At 46.9% G+C, this 22469-nt stretch overlaps 1 protein-coding gene and 1 long non-coding RNA gene across 4 annotated transcripts in view; one reads left to right on the plus strand and one right to left on the minus strand.

The window, feature by feature from the left end:
• cpne5b (copine Vb) overlaps nucleotides 1-13247 on the minus strand; it is a 67123-nt gene extending 53876 nt beyond the window's left edge. For all 3 annotated transcript variants that reach the window (XR_011079898.1, XM_068598981.1, XM_068598980.1), the window contains exon 1: nucleotides 12784-13247. Coding sequence is in view for 2 of the 3 variants with exons in the window: in XM_068598981.1 (XP_068455082.1) it covers nucleotides 12784-12899 (116 nt within the window). In the remaining variant the exon portion in view is untranslated. The remainder of the gene's footprint in view (nucleotides 1-12783) is intronic.
• Nucleotides 13248-19071: 5824 nt separating this feature from the next.
• Nucleotides 19072-21402, plus strand: LOC137801699 (uncharacterized). The gene is made up of 3 exons (XR_011079902.1): nucleotides 19072-19202; nucleotides 20757-20890; nucleotides 21085-21402. It is a non-coding gene; the product is annotated as an uncharacterized lncRNA (long non-coding RNA).
• The last annotated feature ends 1067 nt before the right edge of the window (nucleotides 21403-22469 follow it).

Here is a 22469-nt window from a genome sequence, read left to right on the forward strand (position 1 = left end):
GTGTGTGTGTGTGTGTGTGTGTGTGTGTGTGTGTGTGTGTGTGTGTGTGTGTGTGTGTGTGTGTGTGTGTGTATCAGTGTACGACTGTATATAGTGTAGAGTAAATGTGTTATTGTGGATTCTTTTGTTTTTATTACTGTTTTTGTATTGTTTATTTATGAGACCTGTTTTTGATTTGTTTGTCTCTTGTGTTCAATTTACCTTCTGCTGCTGTGAGTCCTCACTGAGGGACTAATGAAGGATATCTCCTCCTCCTTCCACCAGTGAAACAAGCTGAAGGATCTGCAGCTTCTGACCTGCTCCAAGTTATAATTCAGCAACTTGAAATCTGTTGCATTTGATTGGACCTCCAGAAGGTGGGCGGGCTTTGAATGTCGCAAAAGCTTTCAGTGATTGATGGATGTTATTGGTTGACACTGGCTTCAGTAAGCCATGCTTTGTTTTTCAGGATGAAAAGATTAGTGGATTTTGATATACATGAACAAAGAAAATAGATGTTTCATAATCATTTTGCATCTCGTCGAGTCGGTGCACGAGGACGTCTTCCAGGCTAACGGCATGTTTCCTTTGACGGGACTCGTCCTGACGCTGCTTGAAGAGGCATTCCTTCACCTCGCAGCACGAGGACGCCGGTGAGTCACACTGACGTTGTTTGTCTGAACCTGAAGCCAACACATCACATGAGCTGCATTTCAACATGGTCTCCACAGGAAGCCTGAGACGCACGTGAGCAGAGAGGGTCAACGCTTCTGCATGTGTGTATGAATCTTGATGGTATTAATACACACGATGCAGCTCAAGACCCGCTTCTGTAAAGATAGGAAAACACTCCTGGAGATATTATTATTATTATTATTATTATTATTATTATTATTATCATATATATGATATATATATCATCGTATATTTATTATATATATGTGTATAACATGTGTCTAACATGTGTATAACATGTGTCTAACACGTGTCTAACACGTGTAAAACATGTGTCTAACATGTGTCTAACATGTGTATAACATGTCTAACATGTATAACATGTGTATAACACGTGTCTAACACGTGTCTAACATGTGTCTAACATGTGTCCAACATGTGTATAACATGTGTATAACATGTCTAACATGTATAACATGTGTCTAACATGTGTATAACATGTATAACATGCGTCTAACATGTGTATAACATGTCTAACATGTATAACATGTGTATAACACGTGTATAACATGTTCACTGTTCTTTGTGATGTGCCTTCATGTCCCTGCAGCAGATATCCAGACACTCTGAAGCTGCAGTGATGTTATATCTGATGTTTAACAAATCACAGGACTTTAAACCTTTCACATACATTTTGCTTCAAACTATTGCATGATGGGAAGTTCAGAGAGTAACGCAAAGTGGTTTAGAGGTTTCGAGGTTAGCGATGGGTGCTAGCAGAGTACACAGGAGGTGTTGAGGACTAAGAAGCGGAGGTGAAGAGGGAGGCGAGCTCTCAGAAGCTGAACATGGAGACCAGAGGAGGCCTCAGAGTGGGAGGACCAGATAATCTGTTTATAGAGCGAGTTATATGCAGCACAGTTATTAAAGCTTTCATCATTGTCTCATCTCATCACGGTGCTGTCATTCACATTTTCCTATTAGTGGGCTGCTTCATAATTTGTCTGATAGCAATATATAATTATGATCATGGATGTGCTTTAACAGTGACATAAACTCTCAGACGCTGTCTTCTCTCCAGCAGCATCCAGACGTCTCTCCTGTGCATCGCTTCAGTGTCCGATCGATGGCAGGAGGATCTTTTTCCCTCCAGCTCTTGAATTATTCAAGCCAGGACTTCCTCTGGGAGATCCCTGCTCAGCAGACAGTGAGCAGCGTCAGCTGACCAGAAGCACCACCTGCATGTGAGGACCCGGGCACCCTGGGGACCCTGGGGCACCCTGGAACACCCTGGGACGCCCTGGGACGCCCTGGGGTCACCCTGGGACATCCTGGACCACCCTGGGACGCCCTGGGACGCCCTGGGGTCACCCTGGGACATCCTGGACCACCCTGGGACGCCCTGGGACGCCCTGGGGTCACCCTGGGACATCCTGGACCACCCTGGGACGCCCTGGGACGCCCTGGGGTCACCCTGGGACATCCTGGACCACCCTGGGACGCCCTGGGGTCACCCTGGGACATCCTGGACCACCCTGGGACATCCTGGACCATCTTGGGGTCACCCTGAGGTCACCTTGGGACATCCTGGAACACCCTGGGACACCCTGGGACGCCTTGGGGTCACCCTGGGGTCACCGGTCATCCACAGCGCGTCCCTGTTCCTCTGTGAGCTGCACGGTGGGACGGAGTCTCGTTGGGTTCAGTGTTCATGCTGATGATGTCACCGCTGCTGTTGCATTTGGAGGTCAAACAGGAAGTGACCACGCGAGCTGAGCAGCTCTCACCGGAAGGGAAAGAACCCCTGATGGAGGGAACAAAGGGAAGTGAGCCTGTGACGGTCAGACGCAGCGCAGCGGCTTCAGAGGAGCGAGGAGGTTTGAGGGATGAGGCTCTCTGGTGGGAGCGTCTCCTCGTTGCCTCCAGCGAGCAGCGCTCACTCACAGGAAGCAGCACAGCAGCTTCCTGCTTCCTGTGAAGACTGGACTGCTGACACCAGCACAACGTCCACCACAGACCGACCGGACGCCTCCAGAGCCCAGTGATGCTCAGCTGGACGAGCAACTGCAGGAAGTGTAACTCACAGACGTGGAGAAGTATTCTTTAGGTTGGAGTTGTGCTAAGAGTTGTCCATGAAGTATATATTATTGGAGCCCTGGTTTTACTTGATTTGGACCTTGTGTCCTGATATCAAAAAGTCCTCATATCAGGGCTCAAAGATGAGATTTAGACGATACCACCAGGGCTAGAAAGTACTGCAGTAATACCTCGAGAAGAGAACTAAGAGTACACAACTTTAACAACAACTGTCCTAAACCGTCATGAAGCAATCAACTCCGTATGCAGCCACACACACACACACACACACACACACACACACACACTCCTCAGCGTCCTGTGGTGGGCGGAGTCACATTAGGAAGAGCAGCTCTGAGAATAGCATCCCTGGTCATGAGCATGTGTCGCTCACTGTGACGGCGCCGCTCTGTCTTCTAGAAACGCTGCTCGTCGTTTCTCAGTCACACTTGTGGAGGGAAAGTTGGATGAATTTGTTTTGACGTGTTTTCGTGGAGACGTTTCACAGGTACCGTGTGAATTATCTGTCGTCTCAGATGAAGCGCTCGTCCTGGGTTTGACGGATGAAGCCTCCGTCTCAGATGAACCGACTTTGTGCTTCTGAACGAGGCTCAGCGGCTCAAATGCTACACAACATCCTACACAACATCCTACACAACATCAACGCGGGTGCACTGGACACATGACGTCTCGGTCCGTAACTCAGGGAGAAATACTGCAGACGCAAACCTGAGGCCACACACCTGGAACAGCTGAGCTCGTTAGCTGGAGCCTGCTGACTCCAATTAGCATCACCTCGTCAGGAAGATGTGTTCAAATCAGCAAGTGACGAGTGTACGACTTCTTCACTACACAATGCAACACGCAACGCATCTTTCTGACTGCTGCTGCATCAACGACTGGCAGCGAGGCCGCCTGAGAACACAGCATGCCATTAAATACCATTTAACACCATTAAAACCATTAAATACCATTAAAACCATTGAATACCATTAAAACCATTTAACACCATTAAAACCATTAAAACCATTAAAACCATTAAATACCATTGAATACCATTAAAACCATTTAAAACCATTAAAACCATTACCTCCAACATGTATGCAGCATGTATGCAGCGTGTTTGCAGCGTGTATGCAGCGTGTATGCAGGGTGTTTGCAGCGTGTTTGCAGCGTGTATGCAGCGTGTATGCAGCGTGTTTGCAGCGTGTTTGCAGCGTGTATGCAGGGTGTTTGCAGCGTGTTTGCAGCGTGTTTGCAGCGTGTTTGCAGCGTGTATGCAGCGTGTATGCAGCGTGTTTGCAGCGTGTATGCAGCGTGTATGCAGCGTGTTTGCAGCGTGTTTGCAGCGTGTATGCAGCGTGTATGCAGCGTGTTTGCAGCGTGTATGCAGCGTGTATGCAGCGTGTTTGCAGCGTGTATGCAGCGTGTATGCAGCGTGTATGCAGCGTGTTTGCAGCGTGTTTGCAGCGTGTATGCAGCATGTTTGCAGCGTGTATGCAGCATGTTTGCAGCGTGTATGCAGCGTGTATGCAGCATGTATGCAGCATGTATGCAGCGTGTATGCAGCGTGTATGCAGCATGTATGCAGCATGTTTGCAGCATGTATGCAGCATGTATGCAGCATGTTTGCAGCATGTATGCAGCATGTATGCAGCGTGTATGCAGCATGTATGCAGCGTGTTTGCAGCATGTATGCAGCATGTATGCAGCATGTATGCAGCTCCATCACATCTGGACTGACGTCACATTTCATGTATTTTATAGATTGCAGACAGTAGAAATAATTGCAGATGTTCAACATTTTGAGAAAGAGAGTGAAGCCCTGAGAGCTGCTGATGAGAAGATGAGAAGGTCTTATTCACTGACCGGCAGTTTTAGAAATAACTCATTCACTGGCACACACACACACACACACACAGACACACACACACACACACACACACACACACACACACACACAGACACACACACACACACACACACACACAGTGAACACCTCACCTCAGCTGTCACTATTGCTTTTGTGGAAGTCTGTATGACATTTCCTTGGCATGTAAAATCTGTGTTGTGTTAGTGTATACACACTGCACTGTGTGGTGTTAGTGTATACACACTGCACTGTGTGGTGTTAGTGTGTACACACTGCACTGTGTTGTGTTAGTGTGTACACACTGCACTGTGTTGTGTTAGTGTGTACACACAGCACTGTGTTGTGTTAGTGTGTACACACTGCACTGTGTTGTGTTAGTGTGTACACACTGCACTGTGTGGTGTTAGTGTGTACACACTGCACTGTGTTGTGTTAGTGTGTACACACTGCACTGTGTGGTGTTAGTGTGTACACACTGCACTGTGTGGTGTTAGTGTGTACACACTGCACTGTGTTGTGTTAGTGTGTACACACTGCACTGTGTTGTGTTAGTGTGTACACACTGCACTGTGTTGTGTTAGTGTGTACACACTGCACTGTGTGGTGTTAGTGTGTACACACTGCACTGTGTTGTGTTAGTGTGTACACACTGCACTGTGTGGTGTTAGTGTGTACACACTGCACTGTGCTGTGTTAGTGTGTACACACTGCACTGTGTTGTGTTAGTGTGTACACACTGCACTGTGCGGTGTTAGTGTGTACACACTGCACTGTGTGTTGTTAGTGTGTACACACTGCACTGTGTGGTGTTAGTGTGTACACACTGCACTGTGTGGTGTTAGTGTGTACACACTGCACTGTGTTGTGTTAGTGTATACACACTGCACTGTGTGGTGTTAGTGTGTACACACTGCACTGTGTTGTGTTAGTGTGTACACACTGCACTGTGTGGTGTTAGTGTGTACACACTGCACTGTGTGGTGTTAGTGTGTACACACTGCACTGTGTGGTGTTAGTGTGTACACACTGCACTGTGTTGTGTTAGTGTGTACACACTGCACTGTGTGGTGTTAGTGTGTACACACTGCACTGTGTGGTGTTAGTGTGTACACACTGCACTGTGTTGTGTTAGTGTGTACACACTGCACTGTGTGTCGTTAGTGTGTGAGCGGTGAGCGGCAGTAGAGGATGTTTCCATCTGCACTCACCTGAGCTGTGTGTCAATAGATGTTCCTTCAAGCTGTAAAAGCTTCTGAAGGTCTTCATGAAACACTCCACACAGCAGCTTCCTGCTGATCAATGCACAGCACGACCAGCAACACTGATGAAGATTAAACATGGAGGAAGACGAAGGGCTCCAGGTGGGTGAGGTTCTCCCAAGAGGAAGTGAGGAAGATGATAAGAGTCAGAAAGGATGAGGACAGGTGATGAAGATGATGGACAGGTATGTGAGGAAGATGATTGGAGTCAGAGAGGATGAGGACAGGTGATGAAGATGATGGACAGGTATGTGAGGAAGATGATTGGAGTCAGAGAGGATGAGGACAGGTGATGAAGATGATGGACAGGTCTGTGAGGAAGATGATTGGAGTCAGAGAGGATGAGGACAGGTGATGAAGATGATGGACAGGTCTGTGAGGAAGATGATTGGAGTCAGAGAGGATGAGGACGGGTGATGAAGATGATGCAGCTTTCAGTAACAGCACTGAGTGTATTGTGAGCTGTGAGGCCTGTTCCACTAAAACATGAAGTATGAACTATAATCAGATGGAATGTGTTCATAGTGTTTTACATTCTTCTTCTCTGTCACTCTTCATGGCTTCATTGGTATAATTCACAAAGTATTAATGCAATATTAATGCTTTAGAATAAAACATTCATTTCCCAGATGTTTGAAGTCATTCAGTAGACGGTCGTGTCATCGCTCAGCAGCACCGAGTATAGTATATGATATTATATGATATTATTTTACATTATAATACATTATATGATATTATTTTACATTATAATACATTATATTATTTTAAATTACATTATATTATATTATCTTACATTACATTACATTATATTACATTACATTATATTATATTACATTATATTATTTTACATTATATTATATTATATTCCATTCCATTATATTATATTATTTTACATTACATTATATTACATTACATTATATTATATTATAATACATTATATTATTTTACATTACATTATATTATATTACATTACATTACATTATATTATATTACATTACATTACATTATATTATATTATATTATATTACATTAAATTATTTTACATTACATTATATTATATTATATTATTTTACATTACATTATATTACATTACAATATATTATATTACATTATGTTATATTTCATTACATTATATTACATTACATTATATTATATTATATTATTTTACATTATATTACATTATATTATATTACATATGCCAGAGGGACCAGTTCTTCTCTCTCAACAGGTTCTGGACTCAAAGTCTGTTTTAAATGAACTGTTTGTGTTCAAGATGACGAGTTTCTGTTTTCAGCTGAGAGCCGGAGAGAAGGTCAACAACAACAACACAACGCTGCTACACACAGGCAACACAACGCTGCCACACACAGGCAACACAAGCTGCCACACACAGGCAACACAACGCTGCCACACACAGGCAACACAACGCTGCCACACACAGGCAACACAACGCTGCCACACACAGGCAACACAACGCTGCCACACACAGGCAACACAACGCTGCCATACACAGGCAACACAACGCTGCCACACACAGGCAACACAACACTGCCACACACAGGCAACACAACACTGCCACACACAGGCAACACAACGCTACAGACACAATGTGAACTAAAAGACTGGAGGAGAAATTCATAAAATGTGTTTGGAGACATAAATATTCAGTGAGCCTGCAGGTCACCGAATGACTGCAGCAAAGTAAGCTGCTAGCATTAGCTCGCTGCTAGCATTAGCTCGCTGCTAGCATTGGCGCGCTGCTAGCATTAGCGCGCTGCTAGCATTAGCACGCTGCTAGAATTAGCACGCTGCTAGAATTAGCACGCTGCTAGAATTAGCTCGCTGCAAGCATTAGCTCGCTGCTAGCATTGGCGCGCTGCAAGCATTAGCTCGCTGCTATCATTGGCGCGCTGCAAGCATTAGCTCGCTGCTGGCATTGGCGCGCTGCTAGCATTAGCGCGCTGCTAGCATTAGCACGCTGCTAGAATTAGCACGCTGCTAGAATTAGCTCGCTGCAAGCATTAGCTCGCTGCTAGCATTGGCGCGCTGCAAGCATTAGCTCGCTGCTATCATTGGCGCGCTGCAAGCATTAGCTCGCTGCTGGCATTGGCGCACTGCTAGCATTAGCTCGCTGCTAGCATTGGCGCGTTGCTAGCATTAGCTCGCTGCTAGCATTAGCTCGCTGCAAGCATTAGCTCGCTGCAAGCATTAGCTCGCTGCTAGCATTGGCACACTGCTAGCATTAGCTCGCTGCTAGCATTAGCTTGATGCTAGCATTAGCTCGCTGCTAGCATTAGCTTGCTGCTAGCATTAGCTCGCTGCTCGCTTGCCAAGTCCAGGAGGAAACATGACTTCCAATGATGCGGCCATTAGTTCATAACCATCATAAGTGGCTCCTCCATCATAAGTTGCATCTTATGTTCTCTTTCATATCCGTATGCGATCAGCGCGGCTCCTCTCTCTTCCTGCCTCACGGCTTCGTCTTCTGGTTATTAATTATTAAGGTGACTTTTAGAGTGGAGCTTTATCTCGTCTTGTTCCTTCATATTGAGTCTCTTTCTCGTTATAAAAGGAATTCATGAAAACAATAATAACTAACGTGTAAAGTGTTTGTTTCCTTGTGTACAACATATTTATATCTTTAGCGTGTAGCTTGCGGCGTGCTATCTTAGCGTCACAGCTGTTCATTTAAGTTCTGCTTCATTTTGAAGTCCTCTTCCTCCTCATTCATCCTCATGTTTAAAGAACCACTGCGTGACGTGAATGTCACAGAGATCTGTTGGTGGAAGCTCGGCTTCGCTTCGTCTGGAGGTTTCTCTGGAAACCGGCCTCGCCCCCGTTCCCTTCCTCCTGAAACGTGTGATGAGGATCAGCGTTCAGACGGATGAGAGGCGGGTCATCTGAATATAATGATGTTGCGGATTGAAAGCTGGCACATTGTTCATATGGTTCATTATCGTCTCTGAGCGGATTCACTGAAACCTGGAGATGTGAGGAGAAAGAGCGGGAAAGCGGAGCGCCGCGTCCCGAGGGCGTCGACACGCTGAGCGGCTTTCATATCCGCCCCAGATCCGTGAAGGAGTCCTCAGACGCTGGAGCCAGAGTCTTCATCGGCTGAAAGCCGAATGCAAATGAAGAGCATCCTGGAATCTAATCACCGCGACTCATGTAATGCGCCGAGGAAACACACTGCCGGAGGAGGAGCCTCACAGTGGACCACCAATCAGCTGCAGCCACTGCAGAGCCAGGAGCCAGGTGGGTTCAGGTGGGTCCAGGTGGGTCCAGGTGGGTCCAGGTGGGTCGGGTCTACAGCATGGGCAGACGTCACCATGTGGAAACTATTGACATCAGGACTTTTTTTGTGCGTTGGACACAAATTTCTTGCCTTCAAATGTTTTCAAACTCTTTTCTGAGATGCATGAGCGTCTGCATGAGCGTCTGCATGAGCGTCTGCATGAGCGTCTGCAGGAGCGTCTGCATGAGCGTCTGCATGAGCATCTGCAGGAGCGTCTGCAGGAGCGTCTGCAGGAGCGTGTGCATGAGCGTCTGCAGGAGCGTCTGCAGGAGCGTCTGCAGGAGCGTCTACAGGAGCGTCTGCATGAGCGTCTGCATGAGCATCTGCAGGAGCGACGCATGTGGAGGTCTGTGCATGCCGGGTCAGCTCTCTGCATATCAATGCTACTCAATGCTTATCAATGCTACTCAATGCTTCTTAATGCTACTCAATGCTACTCTAAGCAGCTGCTTCTCCTCCGTTGGTGGACCGGAGAGGGCTGATGGCGTCGGGCCACCGTGGACCGATACACTGCGAGCAGCTTGTGAGCGCTGACAGAACAAAGGAAGGATGGAGGCTGTGCGGCGGCGACGCCTCTTCTTCCTGTCCTCAAGCCTCTGCTTCCTGTCCTCAAGCCTCTGCTTCCTGTCCTCAAGCCTCTGCTTCCTGTCCTCAAGCCTCTGCTTCCTGTCCTCAAGCCTCCTCTTCCTGTCCTCAAGCCTCTGCTTCCTGTCCTCAAGCCTCCTCTTCCTGTCCTCAAGCCTCTGCTTCCTGTCCTCAAGCCTCCTCTTCCTGTCCTCAAGCCTCCTCTTCCTGTCCTCAAGCCTCCTCTTCCTGTCCTCAAGCCTCTGCTTCCTGTCCTCAAGCCTCCTCTTCCTGTCATCAAGCCTCCTCTTCCTGTCCTCAAGCCTCCTCTTCCTGTCCTCAAGCCTCTGCTTCCTGTCCTCAAGCCTCTTCTTCCTGTCCTCAAGCCTCCTCTTCCTGTCCTCAAGCCTCCGCTTCCTGTCCTCAAGCCTCTGCTTCCTGTCCTCAAGCCTCCTCTTCCTGTCCTCAAGCCTCCTCTTCCTGTCCTCAAGCCTCTGCTTCCTGTCCTCAAGCCTCCTCTTCCTGTCCTCAAGCCTCTGCTTCCTGTCCTCAAGCCTCTGCTTCCTGTCCTCAAGCCTCCTCTTCCTGTCATCAAGCCTCCTCTTCCTGTCCTCAAGCCTCCTCTTCCTGTCGTCAAGCCTCCTCTTCCTGTCGTCAAGCCTCCTCTTCCTGTCGTCAAGCCTCCTCTTCCTGTCATCAAGCCTCCTCTTCCTGTCGTCAAGCCTCCTCTTCCTGTCGTCAAGCCTCCTCTTCCTGTCGTCAAGCCTCCTCTTCCTGTCATCAAGCCACTATTAACTTCTCCACAGGAGGCGACTGTTGACTGACAGGCCTTTGAAGAGGCAGCAGCACGTTTCTTTCTACCAAGAATTCAGCCCGAACGACTTCTTTCCTTTCTGTGTGAAACTGTTTTCACACAAAACAATTGTGCTGAAAGGACACATGAAGCTCAGAGACATGAAGCTCAGACACATGAAGCTCAGAGACATGAAGCTCAGACACATGAAGCTCAGAGACATGAAGCTCAGAGACATGAAGCTCAGACACATGAAGCTCAGACACATGAAGCTCAGACACATGAAGCTCAGAGACATGAAGCTCAGAGACATGAAGCTCAGACACATGAAGCTCAGACACATGAAGCTCAGACACATGAAGCTCAGACACATGAAGCTCAGAGACATGAAGCTCAGAGACATGAAGCTCAGACACATGAAGCTCAGAGACATGAAGCTCAGAGACATGAAGCAGGACTGGTCCTACAGGAGCAGTTAACCTCTCGCTGACTGAGCACAGCTTCATGAGCATTGTTCTCTGTCGGTCTTCAGCGCTCAAAGACCTCTCTGATAATGAGCCGTTGTCAGAGCGAGGCGTGTGGCCGTAATGAGGGGTATTAACCAGAGGAACAGCGTCACCACCGCGGCTCACTTCACGCGCTACATGAAGACAAAAGAAGAAGAGCAGAGAAGAAGAAGAGCAACAGGAAGCTTCTTCTCCTCACAGCGCCTGCACCGAGGACAGAGAGGAACTGAACTTCTATTAAAGAGTTTGAATGTGGACGATTAGTCCATTCATCTGTTCCTGAGGCAGAGAGAGAGAGAGAGAGAGAGAGAGAGAGAGAGAGAGAGAGAGAGAGAGAGTGTGTGTGTGTGTGTGTGTGTGTGTGTGTGCTTAACAGAGGAAGTATTGAGAACATCCTCCAGTCGTCATTAAGCCACTATCACAGCAAACATGACCACACGCTGGTTCAGAGGATTCTATACAGATGACACACACACACACACACACACACACACACACACACACACACAGGGGCTTGTCAGAACAGGACTCCCCTCCCTGAGTGTATTGACAGGTGAGGCGTGTGCTCCCGTCGCCTCACCGAGCTGCAGCTTCAGCATCTTCTCCATCGTCGCCCACACACACACGCACGCACACGCGCGCACACACACACACACACACGCACACGCGCCCACACACGCACACGCGCCCACACACACACACGCACGCACACGCGCGCACACACACACACACACACACACACACACACAGACACAACCCGTTGTTCATTCAGTAAATTTAAACGCACACATTTTAGGTGTGTTTTTTTAGTTGTTTTTCTTCCCCGAGCTGAGAGAAGAGGCAGCGAGAGATCATCAATAATGCAGCCAGCACTCGTTAGAGCTCACTCTGCTGCTCACAACACAGCATCAAAGAGAGGGTGTGTGTGTGTGTGTGTGTGTGTGTGTGTGTGTGTGTGTGTGTGTGTGTGTGTGTGTGTGTAACACATGCCAGCACTGGAGTGTCTGCCTGGACTTAAAGCTCGAGTGGGAGGCGGGACTGAACTGAGACATCAGGAGGATTTATTCTCCGCAAGTCCTTCTGAACAGGAAAATGATTATAATAATAATAATAATAATAATAATAATAATAATAATAATAATAATAGAGAACGTGTCTCAGATGGAGGGCTCTGTGTGAACGGAAACCTTTTAGTTACATCTCTCGCGCAGGAGGCTCAGCGCTCTGCTGCTGCGCGCGCAGCGGCCGCAGCCGGTACTGCAACCAGTGAAGGTTCTGTTCTGGACGCGACGCTGACAGGCGACACCACATGGGCCGTAAACAATACCGAGCTGCTGTCACGGGTCACGGGCTGCCTGGGTCCTCTGAATCATCAGCATGACTGAACCTCATCTTCATCTTCATCTTCAGACCTCACGCCTCCAGTGAGACGTTAACTGTGTCCCACAGCTGGACGCACGCGACCCATTCATTCAAATACAAGAATACAACTTCCTGTCAGGAGCCTCGTGAGAAACACTGAACCCAACTTCTGCTGAGTCCACTGAGCCACGAGCCGGAACCAGCTCCTGGTCCACATCTTCATCTCTCACTCCTTATCCTCACCAGCTCACCTCCAGCGCAGGAAGGCAGAAGGAGGGACGCTGTCACAACTTCCACCCACAGGACCCAGGACCCCCCACAGGACCCAGGACCCCCCACAGGACCCAGGACCCCCTGGACCTGCACCAGCTTGCCTGACCCGTCTCAGTCTCTGGACTCACCTGCAGGAGACGGTGACTTCTACTTTGGTGGCGGGGATGTTCCCGGTGATCGGGTCGAAGTCGTACGCCGCCACGTCCTCCAGCTTGTCCAGACCGGGTCCCTGCACCAGCTCCATCGCCAGAGATCGAGATGGCTCGAGTCTGGTCCGGGAGCCGCGCGGCGAGTCTCGGTGACTACAGGGACCAGATCAGGGACCAGATCAGGGACCAGTCGGCCTCCGGTCCGAGCGGGAGAAGAAGCCACTTCACAGATGTTGAAGCTGGAGAGGCGCGAGGAGCTGAGGAGTGGCGCGCGCAGCAACACACATCATGTGTAAATAAACGCAGAGGCGCACTTGGTTAATCGTCCATGACGTCAAAACTAGATCTTGGTCCCAGTTCTAGGGGTCTGAGGTCTCGCAGCGGCTGCGCCTCACAGAGCTGCACTGCTCTCGGTCTTGCCTTCAGCGTGTGAAGAGGAGAGGAAGAGGAGAGGAAGAGGAGAGGCTCACACACACCCATCCTTCCTCCTCCCACACGGAGCCTCCTCGCGCTGCCGCTGCGCGCGGCCGGCTCGTGTGTTTGATAACGCGTCAGACTTTATCAGTGTGAGGGGACGCATCAGACGCTGTGCGCGGATGCGCGTGATCACAGACACCCGCAGACCTCGTGCACGAGCTGCTGCCCGCTGCCCGGGGTCACGTGCATTATTGGATGGTTTTATCTCCTCATCCCAAAAAGTATTGATAAAGATGAAGAGAGGACGCTCAGCCAAAAGCAGAGCGCCGCCTCAACGGAGTTTCAGCACCACAGCGGCGGACAGCTCCCGGTGCTGGACCCGGAAGAGCTCCAGAAACTTCTGATGCGCGTGAAGAAGAGTCTGAGTCTCTGCGTCTCTGAGTCTCTGAGTCTCTGTGTCTCTGAGTGTCTGAGTCTCCGAGTCTCCGAGTCTCTGAGTCTCTGCGTCTCTGAGTCTCTGTGTGTCTGAGTCTTTGCGTCTCTGAGTCTTTGCGTCTTTGCGTCTTTGCGTCTCTGCGTCTCTGCGTCTCTGAGTCTTTGCGTCTCTGCATCTTTGCGTCTCTGAGTCTCTGCGTCTCTGAGTCTCTGCGTCTCTGAGTTTCTGAGTCTCTGCGTCTCTGAGTCTCTGTGTCTCTGAGTCTCAGAGTCTCTGAGTCTTTGCGTCTCTGAGTCTTTGTGTCTTTGCGTCTCTGAGTCTCTGCGTCTCTGAGTTTCTGAGTCTCTGCGTCTCTAAGTCTCTGTGTCTCTGAGTCTCCGAGTCTCTAAGTCTTTGCGTCTCTGAGTCTTTGCGTCTTTGCATCTCTGAGTCTCTGTGTCTCTGAGTCTCTGAGTCTCTGCGTCTCTGCGTCTCTGAGTGTTTGCGTCTCTGCGTCTCTGAGTCTTTGCGTCTCTGAGTCTTTGCGTCTTTGCGTCTCTGCGTCTCTGAGTCTCTGCATCTATGCGTCTCTGAGTCTCTGAGTCTCTGCGTCTCTGAGTCTCTGCGTCTCTGAGTTTCTGAGTCTCTGAGTCTCTGTGTCTCTGCGTCTCTGAGTCTCTGAGTTTCTGAGTCTCTGCGTCTCTGAGTCTTTGCGTCTCTGCGTCTCTGTGTCTCTGAGTTTCTGAGTCTCTGCATCTCTGAGTCTCTGTGTCTCTGAGTCTCTGAGTCTCTGTGTGTCTGAGTCTCTGAGTCTCTGCGTCTCTGAGTCCTTGCGTCTCTCCATCTTTGCGTCTTTGCGTCTCTGAGTCTCTGCGTCTCTGAGTTTCTGAGTCTCTGCGTCTCTGAGTCTCTGCGTCTCTGAGTCTCTGCGTCTCTGAGTCTTTGCGTCTCTGAGTCTCTGAGTCTCTGAGTCTTTGCGTCTTTGCGTCTCTGCGTCTCTGAGTCTCTGAGTTTCTGAGTCTCTGCGTCTCTGAGTCTTTGCGTCTCTGCGTCTCTGAGTCTCTGTGTGTCTGAGTCTCTGAGTCTTTGCGTCTTTGCGTCTCTGAGTCTTTGCGTCTCTGAGTCTCTAAGTCTCTGTGTGTCTGAGTCTCTGAATCTCTGCGTCTCTGAGTCTCTGCGTCTCTGCTCCACTGTGAGTTTCTGTGGAGAAGGAAGCTGCAGACATTTATAGAAACACAGTTACCAATTAAAATGTGTTCTTGCTGATATGAAATCTATATTAATGACGAGGAGCCGTGATGTCATCTCGGCCCCTTTAAGTAAAACATGAAACATGATGTCACACACAAGTTAAACTGGAGCAACAGCCTGCCAATGAAGTGAAGGGCTGAAGGGCTGGCATTCCTGGATAACAGTACACACACACACACACACACACACACACACACACACACACACACACACACACACACACACAGCTATAAGCGTTTTTCTCTTTCATAAAATCGGTGCAGAAGAGCGTCTTGCATCTGGTTTCTGGAAATCAATTCATACCGACACAGGATGCTTCTGCCCACACAGCCCTGCAGCACGGGGTCAGACACACACACACACACACACACTCACACGCACACTCACACATACACAAACAGACACACACGTGTGTGTGTGCCAGGAGGGTTCATGTTGTGAACACGTTGCTGCAGGAGGATGAACACATGAGGACCAGAAGAAGTCCTGCAGCTTGTGCAAATGTAGTTTATGTATATATATACATATATACATACATATATATATATATATATGTATATGTATATATATATATACTTATACATACATATATATATATATATATATATATATATATATATATATATATATATATATATATATATATGTACACACACACATGTATAGTTCTATATTTATTTATAAATACACACATATTTCCATCTTTTCTTCTGATCTGAAGCAAAGAGAAGGTTGGTGGTGAAGGACCATCGTCATCGTCACAGGACTGCTTCATCGTCTGGCTTCAGGTGACTGAATGCGCTTCAGCATTGTGCTTTATGGTTATTAATAGCATTCCAATGCTTCACACAGGTGGGGAGCAGACATGATAAAAGTTGATTCACGCGATGGAGCAGGAGAGATGGGAGGAGTCCCTTCATCCAGTAACCATGACGCCGCTCTGCAGCATCTCTCTCTGAGAGCAACAGAACGTTGCTGTTGCTCTGGATCAGAACGCTCCCCGCGAGCAGCCGGGGGCCGGCGGCTCGATGCCGCTCAGTAATCACACCATCGGGCTGCAAGTGTCGCGGCCCTCGGCTTCCTGCGGCTTCCTGAGCGCTAATGACTGTGTTTATGCTGACTCGCGTCACGCTGTCCAGAAATATCGCCTTTCTGGAAGCAATTATGCAGAAACAGACAAATGCCCTTTCAACAAGCGGATGTCCAAAGAACCGCTCTGTGATCTGTTCCCCACGACGTTGGAAGAAGACGTGTGTGTTCTCCATTAATCTCATTCATAACATCACACAGAGGAGTATTAATACTATTAGTATTAATATGTGCAGGACCTGAAAAGGAAGTCAGAAGAGACACTTTAGAGAAACAAGAGGAACCAGCTGTTGATTTGTTTACAAGGAACAAACTGCAAAACAGGACTGGAAATGTTTTTGTGTTGCAGCTCCACCAGGTGTTTGTTGTTGTTGTGTGTTGTAGAGAACACACAATTTATATGTAGTACACACAATGTATGTACAGTACACACTATGTATGTACAGTACACATCATGTATATATAGTACACATAATGTATGTACAGTAGAGAGTATCTATATACAGTACACATAATGTAACTATATAGTACACATACAGTATCTATCTACTGTGTAGACATACAGTACACACATGCTCTACATCATAATGCTCTATAGTGCACACTGTATGATGCTCTACATCATAATGCTCTACCGTGCATACTGTATCATGCTCTACATCATACATGCTCTATATCATACATGCTCTATGGTGCCTACTTTATGATGCTCTACATCATACATGCTCTATGGTGCATACTGTATGATGCTCTACATCATAAAGTATGCACTATAGTGCATACTGTATGATGCTCTATATCATAAAGTATGCACTATAGTGCATACTGTATGATGCTCTATATCATACATGCTCTATAGTGCATACTGCATGATGCTCTACATCATACAGTATGCACTATAGTGCATACTGTATGATGCTCTATATCATACATGCTCTATAGTGCATACTGCATGATGCTCTACATCATACAGTATGCACTATAGAATATGTATGATGTTCTACATCATACATGCTCTATAGTGCATACTGTATGATACTCTACATCATACATGCTCTACATCATACATGCTCTATATCATACACGTTCTATAGCGCATACTGTGTGATGCTCTACATCATACATGCTCTATATCATACACGCACTATCGCACATAATGTGTGATGCTCTACATCATAATGCTCTATAGTGCATACTGTCTGATGCTCTACATCATACATGCTCTATAGTGCATACTGTATGATGCTCTACATCATAATGCTCTATAATGCATACTGTATGATGCTCTACATCGTACATGCTCTATAGTGCATACTGTATGATGCTCTACATCATACATGCTCTATAGGGCATACTGTATGATGCTCTACATCATACATGCTCTATAGGGCATACTGTATGATGCTCTACATCATACATGCTCTATAGTGCATACTGTATGACGCTCATACATGCTAGAGCAGCCTCCATGCAGTCAGTGCTTCCTCATGGAAACTCTGTGGTTGGTTTTGATGTGTATTTTATACTATTAAATGTAATTTAGAAGGTGTGTTTATTGTATATCATTACATTTAGAAGGTGTGTTTATTGTATATCATTACATTTAGGAGGTGTGTTTATTGTATATCATTACATTTAGAAGGTGTGTTTATTGTATATCATTACATTTAGAAGGTGTGTTTATTGTATATCATTACATTTAGAAGGTGTGTTTATTGTATATCATTACATTTAGAAGGTGTGTTTATTGTATATCATTACATTTAGAAGGTGTGTTTATTGTATATCATTACATTTAGGAGGTGTGTTTATTGTATATCATTACATTTAGAAGGTGTGTTTATTGTATATCATTACATTTAGAAGGTGTGTTTATTGTATATCATTACATTTAGAAGGTGTGTTTATTGTATATCATTACATTTAGGAGGTGTGTTTATTGTATATCATTACATTTAGGAGGTGTGTTTATTGTATATCATTACATTTAGAAGGCGTGTTTCTGGCTGCTGCAGCAGGAAGTGTCCTGCTCATGAGCAGCTGGGTAATGTTTGACAGCACTGTGACGATGGATCAAAGGTCAAAGTGTGTTTTCTCTTGTCGGGGAGTCCTGAACAGACCTCCAGCAGGTGAGTGTGTCTCTGGAAACACTCCGCTCTGTGGTCGCTCTGCCTCACATGCTCTGGTTCCCCCGCAGGCTGCCGCTCGTCTCCGGCGTCATGGTGGAGTTGGCGTTCTACCCGGCGGTGGCTCTCATGTATTTCTTCGGCGTGATGAAAGCCACGCAGGACGACCGCGTGGAGCTGGACGAGCGGGCGTCGCTGAACGTGTTCTGCCTGTTCGTGCTGGCCCAGCCGCTCTGCCTCGCTCTGGGTCAGTACACCGGCATGGCGGCCTACCTGCTCACCGCGCTGGTGTCCTACAACTTCCTGCCCTGGAGAGACACGACGCCGCCTGTGGAGGCAACAGAACCCACAAAGAAGAGCAAGTGAGAGCAAGAAATCTACACTGAAGAAGATCTGTAAAGAATAAGCAATAGCTGGGGACATTGATTTGGTTTGAATAAATGAATGCGTTGCTCGACATGTCGCCGTAAACGTCTGTGAGAAAGTTGTGTAAGCAGAGAGGTGCGTCTCTTTAGAAGAGAGGAAGTAGAGTTATCTACTGTTATCTACTGTTATCTATGCGCCAGGGCCTGCTGCCTTCATGCTGATTCATAAAGTTATAGATATTTTATAACAGAATTGTTTTTCACACATACACTACATGTATCATAATGATGTGTCCCTGTTAGTGTATTTCCTCATTGCACAGCTTCTTCTGTTGCTCTCTCTTATATATAAATATAAATAAATCAATGCACACAAAAATTATAGAAATCCCCAATTATAGGTATTTGAAAGCCTTTGCATCAAAAACATGTTTTCTCTCAGATGTCTTTCTATTTCAGGAACAATAAACATGCATTTTGTTTCTACATGTATGGACCTTCTTCCTTATCATCTGCAGCCTCCCTCGTTGGCAAAGACATATGCATTGTGGGTAATGTTCATGGGTGAGCTTTGCAGCGCGGCGTGTGTGATGGGATTAGACCAGATGCTGCAGAGCTTTGTTCTGAGTGTCAGAGGGACGTTCTTTTGAAGACGCTCACGGTTCCCTTACAGCTCCTGCTGATCAAGTCGTGTTCCAGGTCTGCACACATCTCACCGCTGCTCGATGAGTCAACGTACGTTACCTGTTAGCTGTTACCTGTTAGCTGTTACCCGTTAGTTGTTACCTGTTACCTGTTAGCTGTTACCTGTTAGCTGTTACCTGTTAGCTGTTACCTGTTACCTGTTAGCTGTTAGTTGTTACCTGTTAGCTGTTACCCGTTAGCTGTTACCTGGTAGCTGTTACCTGTTAGCTGTTACCCGTTAGTTGTTACCTGTTACCTGTTAGCTGTTACCTGTTAGCTGTTACCTGTTAGCTGTTACCTGTTACCTGTTAGCTGTTAGTTGTTACCTGTTAGCTGTTACCCGTTAGCTGTTACCTGTTACCTGTTAGCTGTTACCTGTTAGCTGTTACCTGTTAGCTGTTAGTTGTTACCTGTTAGCTGTTACCCGTTAGCTGTTACCTGTTAGCTGTTACCTGTTAGTTGTTACCTGTTAGCTGTTAGCTGTTACCTGTTAGCTGTTAGCTGTTACCTGTTAGCTGTTAGTTGTTACCTGTTAGCTGTTACCCGTTAGCTGTTACCTGTTAGCTGTTACCCGTTAGCTGTTAGCTGTCAGCTGTTAGCTGTTAGCTGTTAGCTGTCAGCTGTCAGCTGTTACCTGTGAGCTGTTACCTGTGAGCTGTTAACTGTTAGCTGTTAATTGTTACATGTTATCTTTTACCTGTTAGCTGTGAGCTGTTAGCTTTTACCGTTATTACCTGTTACTGTTATACCTGTTAGCTGTTACTATTGTTACCTGTTAGCTGTTGCCTGTTACCGTTATATTTGTTAGTTGTTACCTGTTAGCTGTTACCCGTTAGTTGTTAGCTGTGATCTGTTAGCTGTTAACTGGTTATTGTTACACGTTATCTTTTACCTGTTAGCTGTGAGCTGTTAGCTTTTACCGTTATTACCTGTTACCGTTATACCTGTTAGCTGTTACCATTGTTACCTGTTAGCTGTTACCATTGTTACCTGTTAGCTGTTGCCTGTTAGCTGTTACCATTATATTTGTTAGTTGTTAGATGTTACCGTTGTTAGCTGTTACCGTTATATTTGTTAGTTGTTAGATGTTACCGTTGTTAGCTGTTACCGTTATACCGTTATACCTGTTAGCTGTTAGCTGTTACCTTTGTTAGCTGTTGCCTGTTACCGTTATATTTGTTAGTTGTTAGCTGTTACCGTTATACCTGTTAGCTGTTAGCTGTTACCTTTGTTAGCTGTTAGCTGGCTGTACATGTCCTCCCGTATTCTCAGGTGGGTGGAGCTGCTTCTGCCTCCATCAGTTAAACATTAATATTCGGCTTCTTGCACCTGTTGCTCCTTCCTGGCGTCCGCAGAGCTTCCTGTTTGTTCCCTCTGACCTGAATCACTTCTCTCGTAGTCCTTCTTCTCTCATCGCCATCATTCTGTTTCCAAGAGGCTTCGAATTATCCGTCTAATTTATTTATGACCTCGACATCATGTGATTTTACGAGTTACTCAGGGATGTGATCAGATAACCTGCAGGAGGTAGAACAAAGCATACTTATTGTGATATGTCTCCTTAGATGTTTAATGTGTTGCTGTGACTAACCTCCAAACCTCCAGAGTCCTGAAGCAGCAGTCACACTGAGGGCAGGCGTGAGCAGCTCTTTCTGGAGGAACCAGAGGACACTGACCCGAGCCTGAAGGCATCGCCCCTGAAGGCATCACGGGCCAAGCTCTCAAGAAATGTGCATATTGTATGATGTTTTATGGCTCGCTGTGTTCTACATATTTCATGACACACTACTATAGGAAGACATGTTACGGCTTCAGTATGAATGTTATGTTTTACGACCACTATACTATTATTTATTAGGATTTTTGTGATCACACATTACCTCTATACTGGCGTAGTAAGACTATGACTCTGACATATTTGTGGGTTGTGCAGAAGCAGCAGGTTCCTGAATGGATGAGGATTTGTTTGGAAGTGACATCTTCAAAAGCTCTTTGCCTCCGAGGAGGCCTTGATGGCCGTCGTTCATCTCAGCGCAGCGTCGCATCTCGACAAGCGCCGCCTGACAGCTCCTGATCGCAGTTTGCAGAGGAAACGAAGACGTACGAGTTCTCAAGTGGAAAGAAATGCATCAGGATGAAGAGCATGAAACCTCCACCTCCTCCCTCTGCCTGTTGGTCTGAACTTAAAGAACTGCAGTCTGCACAGGAGCTCAGCAGCTGGACCTGCAGACTGCTGAGGAATAACTTCTTCAAGACAGCAGCGTGTCATGTTTTCTTTATGCTCCAAAGAAGAAAATACACAATATTTAATATTCACTGTGTTTTTAACTTATTTATTTTCTTGAGGGACGTTGGATCCTTCATTAAATATTTATTTACATTCTGTACAGTCAGATACTTTACATGGTCTCATGCACATTGTTCTATAAAAACAAAACTGTACACACATGTACACTCATTGAAGAGGGAGTAGTCTGTGCAATAAAAGGCACACATGACCTTTGACCCTGCTTTCATGACCCACGAGGACACATTTCACACACGTGGCGTCGTCCTGGCGGCACAGAAGATGTTGGTGGCTTAACGCAGGAAGTCTGAACGCGCCTCAGAGTTCAGCGTACGGACCTCTGAGTCTGTTCCTGTGAACATGTGACGTCCTACGAGCTGCTTCATGAGACAGCTGCTAAGCCCCGCCCCCAGGTGAGGAGCGTGGGCTCTTCACCTGGTGACATCATTGTCTTTTGGCACAACATTTTGAAAAACTACTTTCAGTTACACAGAGCAGCTGAGCTTCAGTCTTTAGACTCGATGCTCTGAACGATGCTGAGATGCAGACGCTCACTTCATTCACACCTGATCATCATCATCATCATCATCATCATCATCAGCTGGTGGAGCGATGCAAGACGGATCATCTGGTGTGATAAACCTTTCGGAGAGATCTCATCGTCCTGTTTGTGGGATTATTGGGAAGAATGTTAGAATATGAACAGATGAGTGAGGATGAGGTGAGATCTCTGGAGGTGAAAGGATGAGGTGAGATCTCTGGAGGTGAAAGGATGAGGTGAGATCTCTGGAGGTGAAAGGATGAGGTGAGATCTCTGGAGGTGAAAGGTGTTCATGCTGCTCTGTTGGCTGGAAAAGAGGACACGACACACGCCCTCCTCCTCCTCCTCCTCCTCCTCCTCCTCCTCCTCCTCCTCCTCCTCCTCCTCCTCCTCCTCCTCCTCCTCCTCCTCCTCCTCCTCCTCCTCCTCCTCCTCCTCCTCCTCCTCCTCCTCCTCCTCCTCCTCCTCCTCCTCCTCCTCCTCCTCCTCC

This window comes from Clinocottus analis, unplaced genomic scaffold (genome assembly GCF_023055335.1).
Source record: "Clinocottus analis isolate CAN_PGR_092001 unplaced genomic scaffold, fCliAna1.0.p SCAF_42, whole genome shotgun sequence".
Taxonomy (NCBI): domain Eukaryota; kingdom Metazoa; phylum Chordata; class Actinopteri; order Perciformes; family Cottidae; genus Clinocottus; species Clinocottus analis.